This window comes from Peromyscus eremicus, chromosome 2, assembly GCF_949786415.1.
Source record: "Peromyscus eremicus chromosome 2, PerEre_H2_v1, whole genome shotgun sequence".
In the NCBI taxonomy this organism is placed as follows: Eukaryota; Metazoa; Chordata; class Mammalia; order Rodentia; family Cricetidae; genus Peromyscus; species Peromyscus eremicus.
In genome coordinates, this window is record NC_081417.1 from 137864296 (window position 1) to 137876663 (window position 12368).

Genomic DNA, 12368 nt, shown 5'->3' on the forward strand with positions numbered 1-12368 from the left:
GTTTTAATCCCTAGCATGCACACACACACACACAAACACACACACACACACACACACAGAGAGAGAGAGAGAGAGAGAGAGAGAGAGAGAGAGAGAGAGAGAGAGAGATACAAGTGACACTTGAGAATGGTAAAACATTCAAAAAACATATACATGTACAATAAAAAGTGATCTAGGCATATTGGAGTGTGCCTGTAATCCCAGAATTCGGGATTGAGAGGTAGGGGGATTCTAGCAAATTCAAGGAAAAAAATCTTTCCTTTAAATCACATATACTAAATGACTGCACATAGCTGACTTTGAAATATTCCTAAATGTTTTCCATTCATAGAGGAACACTCACTGTTTTATAAAATGGCTTCCTACTACAAGTAGGAAAGCAATTTCATTTTCAGTTAAGTGAAATATATCTGGAGTTATAGGAGAATTTATTTCATTCTTTTTTGTGTGTTTGTGTGTGTGTGTGTGTGTGTGTGTGTGTGAGTTCTCAGGCATGTTCCAGTTTTTGCTTTGAGATAGGGTCTCTCATGGTCTTGAACTTTACCATACAGGCCAGGCCAGCAGCCCATGAGCTCCCGTGGCTCCCGCCTCCACCTCTCATTTCCCTGTCACTAGGCTAACAGACACATGGCACCATGCCAGGCCTGTGGGTTCTGGGGTTCTGAACTGAGGTCCTTGTGAATGCTGTGAACTGCGCCATCTCCTCAGCCCCATTTCATTCTTTCAAATAGATGGATAATATGAATATGATGCTGTATGCAAATAGCACCGTCTCTAAAACATCTCTATTTAAACACGGAAGTCGATCCTATTTTCGTCGCTGCCACGGTGGTGTAACACAACATCTCTGTGCACAAATATTTGGGTTATTTTTTTTTCCACAGAGCTGAGGACCAAACCCATGGCCTTGTGCTTTCTAGGCAAGCGCTCTACCACTGAGCTAAATCCCCAAACCCAATATTTGGGTTATTATGCAGGCATTTCTTTGGATACATTTAAATGATAATGTACATTTAACTTATTCTTATTTTTTATTTTTGTGAGGATGGAACCTGGAGTCTTAAATATGTTAAATAACCATTCTACCACTGAGTGACACCCCAATTCCTAAATGTTTAAAATTTTTTATTAAGGTATATTTATATTTATTAAGGTTCAAGTCATAAGTTTCATTATGACATTTTTATATATAGTTTAATCATAGTCACTCCTCTATTACCCTTTCTTTCGTTAAAAGACTTATTTTTTTTATATGTATGAGTGTTTTTGCCAGCACGTATGTGTGTGCACCAAGTGTGTGCAGTGCCTGCAGAGGCCAGAGAGGTGTCAGAGCTACAAATTACCTTGCGGTTGCCATGCGGGTGCTGGAAATTGAACCCAGGTCTTCCGAAGAGTACCCAGTGCTCTTAACCACTGAACTCTCAGCCCTTCCTATCTTCTATCTTACTCCTTCTCTCTTAAAAACTATTTTAAGTGGGAGCATGGTGGCCCAGGCCTTTAACTCCAGTACTGGGGAGGCCGAGGCTCGCAGATCTCTATGAATTTGAGATCAGCCTGATCTACACAGCTTTCCATGCCAGCCAAGGCTACCCTGCCTCAAAAAACAAAACAAAACAAAGTAAATATTTAAATTTTGATGGGGGGGGGCGGGCATGGAACGTTCAAGTGTGAAGGTCAGAGGAAATCTTTGGGGAGTCAGTTCTGTCTTTTTACTGTGGTTTGAGGGATTGAACTTTGGTCCTCAGGTTTGACTGTCACGCCTCCTCCTGCCTCAGCTCACCCAGGACTAGGACTTCAAGCGTGAACCACCGCCAAGTAGGTTTGGTTTGCTTTGTTTTTGAGTTTTGTTTCCCTATGTTGCCCCGGCTGGTCCCTAACTCCAGGGCTCAAGGTGATTTTCCTCCAATCTGTGGCTTGCAGGGAAAGATTTCAGCTAGTTTAACCGAGCAACGAAATGAAACAGAAACCTGAAGACCTTCCCCTCCGTAAGCACCCACGTGTGCTGGCATTTCACACACAGGGCGCGGTCTTATCTTCGTACAAATTTTGAAACTCTAATTGGTAGATAAGGAAATCGAACATTGCATAACCCAGAGCTACATCACTAAGGGAGACCTGAACCACTTCCCGCCGGCTCTCTACTCTCTCGCGAGAGTTGACGTCATTGGCCCGCGCCACCTGCCGGGCAGTCGCGCGGTTTGCGTCACGCCCAGTTTCGTCCGGGTGTGCTGTCTCACTGGTGAGGCCGTGAACCCGGGAAGTCCTTCTCTCCGTAGACCCTGCTGCCTCACGCTTCCGGCCACCATGGAGTACCTCATCGGCATCCAGGGCCCCGACTATGTCCTCGTCGCCTCCGATAGGGTGGCAGCCAGCAATATTGTCCAGATGAAGGACGGTGAGGAGAGGGGAGGCCCGGAGGGCCTGGGTGTAGGGGCAGTCGGCGGAAGTTGGTGAAGGGTAGGGTGAACCCCAGAGCAGCTTGGAAGATGGAGCTCAGCCTGCTCTGCCCTTCCAGCACTGCAAAATTTAGAACCGAGGAAGCTGGCAGATAAACTTCGGACTCTGGCTTTCGCTTCTAGGTCAGGGCTGTGCTCTGGCCTTGGCCAATTGCCGCTTGCTAGGTGGGAGTTGCCCAGTTGGGGAATGCAGTTTGTAAGAGCTGAAGTGTGGGTTCGGGGCTAGGGTCCTCAGATCTCTGAATTCCTGATAAGTTCCTGTCGTCACTAGTAGAGTCTAGTTTGTGGGCGCCCTAAGGTGGCATCCTGGGGACGGTGAGACTGGGTTTTCCAGTCTGCTTCACTTGCCCAGTTCAGATTCTCCTTTTCAGCTTTCACCTGCTGCTAGGTTTTCCTTGTATTTAAATAGTTAGTGCAAGTAGAGATGGCGTCTCCCTCTACTTGCTTTGATTTTTGTACGCTATTTTTTCAGGGCTCAGATTTTCTTAACCTCTCAGATTAATAATACTCAACTCAAAACTTGTTGAGAGGATTGAGTGAACAAGTTATGTGCAAATGTTTAGCATTGGACAGATACTTAACAAAATGTGTCAGGTGTGTCCAGCGATTAATATCCTTTTATTTATTTTTTTTTTGAAGGATAAACTATTCCCTCTTTGTAGAGTTAGTTGGACACAGAATATTAAAGAAACAAAAGGAAACAAAACCCTTTTCTAAGGAGATGTCGAAATAGCTTAGTAATTAAAGGTACTTTTGGCTAGGCCTGCCAACCTGAGTTTGATCCCAGAACCCAGATGGTAGAAGGAGAAACTGACTCCCCACAGGCTGTTTTCTGACCTCCACACCCGTTCTGTCACACACACACACACACACACACACACACACACACACACAACAAGAAAGAAAGAGTCCCTAAATAAATACATAATTTTTTTAAATTATCAGAGAAAAAGTTCTTAAATTTATAAATGGCAGAACCCAGGTAATAACCCAGAAACCTGTGTAATTTGGGACAAAGTACAGTGGCAAAGTACATAGATTCTACGATGCACAAGGTCCCAGGTTCCATTCTCAGCACTGCAAAAGTAAGTTAGTAGACATCCTGAGAAACAGGACCTTTTACCCATAACTACTATAGTCTACTGCTTCTTTTATAGTGGCAATTGACCCACGGAATCCAAGAGTGTGTTTTCGTTATTGACCATAGGCATGTTTGAAAGGTATTTTGTTTTTTGTCCAGTGAATTAAAAATTCATTTGATGGTTTTCGGGCACTTCTGTGTACCTTAGAGTGCTAAGTGCTGAAAGGAGGGGGAAAAAGAATACTATAATCCCTGTTTTAAAAGAAGTTAAGAGGTGTGGGGCGGGGCTGGAGAGATGGCTCAGAGGTTAAGAACACTGGCTGCTCTTTTGGAGGTCCTGAGTTCAATTCCCAGCAACCACATGGTGGCTCACAACCATCTGTAATGAGATCTGATGCCCTCTTCTAAATAAATAAATAAATTTTTTTTTTTTTTTTAAAGAAGGTAACGGAGTTGGTATGATGGCCGAGTAGGCAAGAGTGCTTGCTATGTGAGCATGGAGACCAGAATTTAAATTCCAAGTAATTACTTTGAAAAAAAAAAAAAAGGCCAGGCATGGCTGTGTGCCTGTAACCCTTGTTGGGAGCAGCAAACACAAATCCTGAGTTCCCTGGCTGTCAGCCAAGCCCAAAGCATGAGTTTCTGCTTCATGAGAATAAGGTGGAAGATGACATGGTGTCCTCCTCTGTCCTGAGCACAGGCAGGTGTACCCATACACTTTTGTGTGTATAACACACACACACACACACACACACACAAAGTTAGTGATTCAGTAAGAGATCCAGGTATGTGTATAAATAATTATAGCACAAGATAGAAAGTGATTGATGTGTCATGACGAGAGCGGTGAGACTTTGGGCTAATAGGAAGAGAATACTGTTTTTAGGTAACAATGGTGAGGGAGAGATTCTGGTTGTAGAGTTTAGGGAAAGCTTTGAAGGCAAATAGCAATTAATCCTGGACTTCTGGAATAAAAATGATTAATGTTGGGGTTTGCTGAAGTGTATGATCAGAGGTAAGATAGCACAAGTGCCTATGACTCCTTCTACAAAGGAACAGGCACCTATCTGGTTGCGAGCCTGTAGCTCCCATCTGGGAAAACAGAAAGGATTCTATGAACTTTGCTTGAGCTCTGTTCTTTCTGAAGAACTTGAAATCATACATCTGTGGTATGAATTGTTTCTCAAGAGACTTTATGAAATTTTATGATTAGTTTGTGTAAGCCACTCTCCAAAGGAATCAGTTTGTTGTGAGAGTAAATTTGCCCGTTGCTTTAATAGTAAGGCTCTGGCAGGCAGGTGGTTTTAGCATGAAGAGTGTGGGTGGAGCAGTCACCACATCAGTGCGTCTTCTGTTTCATGACAGTAATAGTGGATCCCTTTGAGAAGGAGAATGTGTTCCAAACCCTTATCCATACTGTACTTCTAGTTGATACAGGGGTGCAGCCTCTTAGCTAAAATCTGCAGAAAAAGCCAAGACTAGGAGAGCCAGGTGTAGTGTATCCCTGTAATCCCATCCCATAGGAGGCAGAGGCAGGATGATCTCTAGTTAGAGATAAGCCTAGTCTGCATAATGAAGTCAAGGCCATTATAGGATTACATAATGAGACTCTGTCGTTCCCCCCCCACACACACACACCAAACATCAAAGAAAAACCTAGGAAATAGATACAAGATGTTTTTTGTGTGATAGAAGTATTACTAGTAGTGTTAAGTTAGGGATTTTTTGTTTGCTTGGGTTGTTTTTGCTTTTTGTTGTTTTGTTTTAAGGTTTTTCAAGACAGGGTTTCTCTGTGTAACAGTTCTGGCTGGCCTGGAACTCACAGAGATCCACCTGCCTCTGCCTCTTGAGTGCTAGGAATAAAAGTTCATGCCACCACCACCCAGTGTTAGTCTAGTTTTTAAATCAACAATTTTAGGAATAAGTCCTATGAGTAGCCACAGAAAAGAAAAAGATTTAAGGTATGGAAAAAGGATGAATTTGAATAAGTTCTTGAAGAAGAGTTGGAAATAATTGCACTCAAGTGATAGCTTAATCTGGTGTGAAAAATTTAGGGTAGGAGGTTCAGAATTGCCTGATGGAATTTGTGTGGAATAGGCAAGAATGCTGAACAATAATTTGAGGAGAGGCTTGTTTTGTTAATGCTTTTAGGGGAGGGCTTTTTGGCTCTTTGAAACGGGGTCTTACTATGTAGCCCTGACTGGCCTGGTACTTCTCATGTAACCTAGCCTCCCAGGACTAGAGTTACAGTCATGCATCAAAATACTGACTCAGAGTACTGCCTGACATTGTTTTTTCATCATGCTGCTTGGGAAAATCCATCGATACTGGGAAGAAGACATTTTCCAAATGTCTGCATATACAGCTGCCTGGTTCAGGTCTCAGTTTGATTGGATATATGCTACAGTTCATGCCTTTTTCCTCTTGGCCTACACAGAGGGACTTTTTGGTGACTTGGAGATCTCCAGAAACTTGCTATTCTGAATTCCTAAAACATACGTGATTTACACTACATTATCTAACGCTACGTGTAACAGTTTTCCTTACCTGTGAGTTAGGCGTTGGTAGTGATCGTGTCATCGTTTACATATTTTTGGTAACTGGAGTTTAGACAGGCAAATTATTTGCCCACTGTGTTTGGTATGTTCCCCTCCGATGGATCACATGGCTGGCATTACATGCTGATACTCATTTGGTTGTCTATGTTTGTGGATCTTGTGATTTGTTGTCAAGTGTAAGAGCATCCTAGGGCTGTACAGGCAGTATCTTGTACAACCCAGGGCCATAGATGTCCATCTGTTCTGTTCTGAAGCATTGTCTTTTGCTGAACATGTACATCCTCCCTGTAGAAGTTTGCCTGTATTACATTTATTTCATAATTGACAGTTTACTGCCTAGAATCTTAGCCTTTTTGCTGAAAGGTGATGAAGTTTGTAAACTCATTCCCCAACAAGAACTACTATTCTCCCAATATTTGTGTGCGTGTGTGTTTTACCTGCTGGACTGTGTTGCTTATCTGCCTTTTTTTTTTCCTTCTAAAAAATAATGTAAACTTATTAAATAATGTTTTCTTACAAAAATGAAACATGTTAAGTGTAGAGATTTACAAAATACTAATAAGCAAAAGAAGGAAATAAAAATTGTTCATATTCTTACTACTGTCAGGAACTTAGAATATACACTCTTCTTGTCCTTTGTGCACACGCACACACGCTCGTGTATGTGTATGTAAATGAATCTTCCATTTATAACAACTTTGCAAACAGTCTTTGAATGTGTAAAAAGTGAAAATTTGTTTATTTTGGAGTTTTAATGCAATTCAACATTATGTATAGGCATATTTTATGTAGGAAACACCACCACCCCCACCCCCCACTCCCATCCCCTACCCCGCTTCAATCTAAAAATCCACATTATTAGTGTCTACAACTCTCCAACACTTGTAAAGTGTTTGATAGTTGCATTTGTTCCTTAAATCCTATTAAGAGATTTTGACATTTCAAAAGCTTTCATACAGGGAGACATGTCTCCCAGGGGAGATTATTCAGCACTATTGGAAAAATGAAAAGTGAAAGTAGGGGTAAGATAGGAAGATTTAAGCTTTTCTCTGAAGCTGCCAACTAAATACTGAGTTTTCTTCCCTAGGCAACAATTACAACCTGAGTATTTATTTATCTATTTAATCTGAATGAGTCTGGTTCAGCTAGATAAGGTTAGAGTATTATGGTTTTCATTAGGTATTTAGATGGTTCACTGTTAGCACATTCCTTAAAGTTTCTGCTTTGGCAACCAGTTTTCTTTTTTGCTTTGGAAATGTAGTGTTTACTTTGAGATTTGGAGTCTCAGCTGATTTTTTTTTTTATTTCTTTGTTGAAATGGTTCTTTAATTTGAACTGTAGAATCCATTCTTTCTGCATTTTTTGTATGTGTATGTAACATTGTATCTGTAGTAACAGAACTCTATACTTAATCTCCTGCCTCAAGATACTCACCATAGTCTGCATTCCTTCAGCTTGCCCCCCCCCATTTTTCTATTCCTTGTAGTTTAAATGTTCTTAAATTGCTTTTTATTGCTTGTTTGTTTCTGTTTTTTTGAGATAGGGTCTCACTGTGTAGCTCTGACTGTCCTGTAGCATACTGTGTAGAACAGGCTGGCCTCAAGCTCACAAGATCAGCTTGCCTCTGCCTCTGGAGTACTGAGATTAAAGTATATGACCCCATGCCAAGCTTAAATTTTATTTTTTAATTAATTAAGTGCTAGAGATTGGACTCAGGACCTCACACACACTCAGCATATGTTATATCACTGAGATACATGTATAGCCCCAAATTGTAATTAAAACAAAATATTTATTTTTATGTGTATAGTAGTACATGTATGTCTGTGTACCACATGTGTGCAATGCCCCCAGAGATCAGAAGAAGATGTGAGATTCCTTGGAACTGAAGTTACACGTGGTTGGGAACCCTAATGTCAGTGCTGAGAATCGAACTTGGGTTTTGTGAAAGAGCAGCCAGTACTCTTTAACTGCTGAGCCATCTCTCCAGCCCTGCCTTCCCCCACTATTATATTTTAAATAGTCTGCTTTCTTATACAATTTTCTATAGAAATTAACCTTAGTAAAATATGTAGATAGTTAACATGTTGGTTAGTGAAACTATTAATGTCTTATAATAATGGTTAGTAAAATTCTTAAGCATAGTAATTAGTAGACCTGTTTATGGTTTGCATATATAAATAGCTTTTGGTTTCTGTGGTGGTAATTTCTAATATGAATTTCTTTTCCTTTGAGCAGATCATGACAAGATGTTTAAGATGAGTGAAAAAATTCTACTCCTATGTGTTGGAGAGGCTGGAGACACTGTACAATTTGCAGAATATATCCAGAAAAACGTGCAGCTTTATAAGATGCGGAATGGTGGGTAAGACTTAGAGGGTAACTTTGGCTGACGCATTATTTTCTAGGGCTGCCATAACAAGGTACCACAGACTGGGCAGTTTAAACAGCAGAACTCTTTAGTAGCTCTGGAGGCTACAGTGTGAGGTCAAGGAGTTAACAGGGTTGAATTCTTCTGAGACTTTTTCCTTGGCTTGTAAGTGACCCTCTTCCTTCTGTGCCTTTACATTACTTTCCCTCTGGGTTGTCTGTCCAGATCTCCTCTCATAAGGACACCAGTCACATTGGATTAGGGCTCACATTCATAACCATATTTTTACTTAATTGTCTCTTTATATACTATATTTTATTGGCCATCTTATTCACAAGCGGATTGATGGGATCATGTTTTTTCATTTGAATCTTCCTATTAAAAACAAAAAAAACCGAGCGGTTGTGGCGCACACCTTTAATCCTAGTACTTGGGAGGCAGAGCTGGGCGGATCTCTGTGAGTTCGAGGCCAGCTAGGTTGAGTGAGATCCAGGACAGGCACCAAAACTACAGAGAAACCCTATCTTGAAAAACAAAAACAAAAAAAAATTAGAATCAGGTGTATGGCCTCTGGATTTTAGGCTAGTCTGGTCTACAGAGACAGCTAGGGCTACACAGAGAAACCTGTCTCAAAACAACAAAAATTTAGACCCTAAATCCTAATTCTTCTGTTCCCAAAGATTTTCTATAAAATTCCAAAGCAGAGAACCATTGCAACACTGATATTTGCTATGGAATTCTAGAAATCAGAATTTTTGGTTTTTTTTCGAGACAGGGTTTCTCTGTGTAGTTTTGGTGCCTGTCCTGGATCTCACTCTGTAGACCAGGTTAGCCTCAAATTCACAGAGATCTGCCTGGCTCTATCTCCCGAGTGCTGGGATCAAAGGTATGCACCACCACCGCCCGGCTAGATTTTTTTTTAAGTGCTTTGTTTTGCGTTTGGATGTTTGGCCTGCATACATGGCTGTGCACCACATGGTACCCACAGAAACCAGAAGACATTATCAGATCCCCTGGAACTGGAATTTCAGAGGGTTGTGGGTGCTCAGAGTTGAACCTGGGTCATCTGAAAGAGCAGCTACTGAACTCTACTCTTTTTCCTTTTTTTTTTTTTTGGTCCGAGACAGGGTTTCTCTGTGTAGTTTTTGTGCCTGTCCTGGAACTCACTCTGTAGACCAGGCTAGCCTCAAATTCACAGAGATCTGCCTGGCTCTGCCTCCCAAGTGCTGGGATTAAACGTGTGTGCCACTACCGCCCGGCCTCTTCTTTTTCTAAAATGGGATTATATTATATTAATGAAAATGCTTTGACCGGGAATGGTGGTATATGCCTGTAGTCCTAGCACTGGGAAGATGGAGGCAGGAGGATCAGAAGTTAAAGGCCCTGTGTTCAGCTACACAGGGAGTTTGAGGGCTGTACAAGACTGTGACTCGAAAAACAAAGGTCTTGACCTGGCTCGGGGATGGAGCTCCATGGCAGAGCATTTGCTGAGTGTTTGGGAAGCCCTAGGTTTAATCCCAACACTGTGAGAAAGAGAGAGGGGGTGGGGGGAAGGGAGAGAGAGAGAATATGCTTTGAAAATTTAAAATTCTGTGTAGTTATAAGACACTGTACTTTAAAAGGGTTCTTTGGGGGCTGGAGAAGGCTCAGTAGTTAAGAGCACTTGAGCTGCTCTTCCAGAGGACCTGAGTTTGGTTCCAGCACCCACATGATGGTTTACAACTATCCAGCACTCAGGAGGCAGAGGCAGGTGGACAGCCAGGGATACACAGAGAAACCATCTTAAAAAACAAACAAAAAACTGGGCAGTGGTGGCGCACGCCTTTAATCCCAGCACTGAGGAGGCAGAGGCAAGAGGAGCTTGTGAGTTTGAGGCCAGCCTGGTCTACAGAGTGAGTTCCAGGACAGCCAGGACTGTTACATAGAGAAACCCTGTCTCAAAAAACCAAAAGCAAACAAAAAGACAGACTATAGTTTAATTTTTATATAACTACATATGTAAAATGACTAGATAACATCCATTCATACATATTTTTTAGGCAGTACATTTAGCATTATGCACCCAATTACTTAAGTGTTTTTTAAGGTCTTATCAGTGTTAAGCACTGTGCTTAATACTGCAGAAAATATGGGTGATCAAGACTCAGAGCCTGCCATTTAGGAACCTAAAACATATGCTACTTGGGATTATACATACTTAGGGTGAAGGGGCTGCGAATGCTTCTGAAGTGTGGCCATTTCATTGTTGTCCTGAAAGAAGGGCAAGTGAATAAGATTAGGAAGAGTTGCTTGATCCATGTGTTTCAGGTGGTAAAAGTCAGTGGCTGAAAGAAAAATTGTGTTTGTTAGGTTAACCCTTAAACACCCTTAAGTTACCTGGGTAAGTACAGTTTGAGAGATGGAAATGGAAGGATCAGGAGTTCAGAGCCATCCTCAGCTACATAATGGATTTGAGGCCAGCCTGACGTAAGAGATCCTGTTTACATGAGATCGTATTTCTAAAAACATAAGTAAATAAAAATAGCTTTTAACAGTGGTCATAGGTGGGATAGGTGTGGTGGTGCACACCTGTGTTCCCGGCGCTTTTTAGGCAGAAGTAGGAGGGTCTCGAGTTTAAGGCTGGGGTCTTTAAAAAGGAACGTATAGAGAAGTGATTTGGGGTGGATGCTGTTAATTTCTTCTGCTTCACCTCAAATATCACTCTTTATGTCTTGTTCAGGATATGAGTTGTCCCCCACAGCAGCAGCTAATTTCACACGTCGAAACCTGGCTGACTGTCTTCGGAGTCGGGTAAGCAGTGCAGCTAGCAGCCTTCAATAACAGCAGGAAGGGCCTGTGCTTTCGTAGTTCTTTCAGACATGAACAGTATTTTTGCCCCTTTTGACTTTCCTGAACCCTTCCCATTGCTAATCATTCATTTTTAGTCCCCTGGGTTTGTTTTCCTTTGGTCATTGTTGCTTTTTACTGTCTAATTCTGTTGTTTGGGAGGCTAACGAAGACTTTTGAATTCAAGGCTAGCCTGGTCTACTTCTAGGACAGCCCAGGCTATGTAGTGAGAATATGCCTTATTTCAAGAAGGAAATTAAAAGAACGTTTTGGTTTTTTGTTTTCTTAACATCTGTTTTGGATGTGGTGTGGTGTGGAGGTCAGAGAGCAAGTTGCAGGAGTTAGTTCTCGACTTCCCCTGTATGAGTGCAGGGATCAAGCCCAGCTTGACAGACTTACCCGCAGTTGCCTTTACCTGCTGAACTGTCTGTCTGTCTCACAGCCCAAAAGAAAGGTGGTGAGTTTGTTGTGGCATACTAACATGAAGGACTGTGAGAAACTGCCCCATTCCCTGAGACTTTATTCTTTTTCAAAGCAATTTTAGGCTCTCAGCAAAATTAAGAGGAAAATACAAAGATTTTGCCCATATAAACTAGCCCAGATACATGTATATAGCATCCTGCATTATCAGCATCTACCAGAGTAGTATATTTCTACAAATAATGAACTTGTATTGAGAGCCTACATTCATAATTTACATTAGGGTTTGCTCAGCGGCATTCATCCTGTGAATTTAGATGCATGTGAAAGGACATAAATCCATCAGTATCATTCAGAGGATTTTCACTGCCCCAAAATCCCTGCCCCCACCTGTTCATTCTTCATCTGCTTAATCCCCGTTAGCCACTAGTCCTTTTACTGTTTATGTAGTTTCCTTCTCAGAGTGTCACAGCATAGAGTCTGAATCAAGGTAGGCTCTCAGATTGGCTTCTTAGTGATGTGCATTTAAAATTCCCCCATGGAGGGCTGGAGAAGTGGCTCTGGTTAAGTACACTTGCTGCTCTTCCAGAGTATTTGAGTTCAGTTCCCAGCATCCATGTTAGTCAGCTCACAGTCGTCTGTAACTCCTGTTCCAA

General features: G+C 41.8%; 1 protein-coding gene across 1 annotated transcript in view; it reads left to right on the forward strand.

Annotated features, from left to right (window-relative positions):
- The first annotated feature begins 2181 nt into the window (after positions 1–2181).
- The window catches only part of Psmb2 (proteasome 20S subunit beta 2), a 35465-nt gene continuing 25278 nt past the window's right edge, over positions 2182–12368 (forward strand). The window contains exons 1-3 of the mRNA XM_059254972.1: positions 2182–2395; positions 8334–8456; positions 11186–11256. Of these exons, the coding sequence (XP_059110955.1) occupies positions 2305–2395; positions 8334–8456; positions 11186–11256 (285 nt within the window). The 5' untranslated portion in view covers positions 2182–2304. The remainder of the gene's footprint in view (positions 2396–8333; positions 8457–11185; positions 11257–12368) is intronic.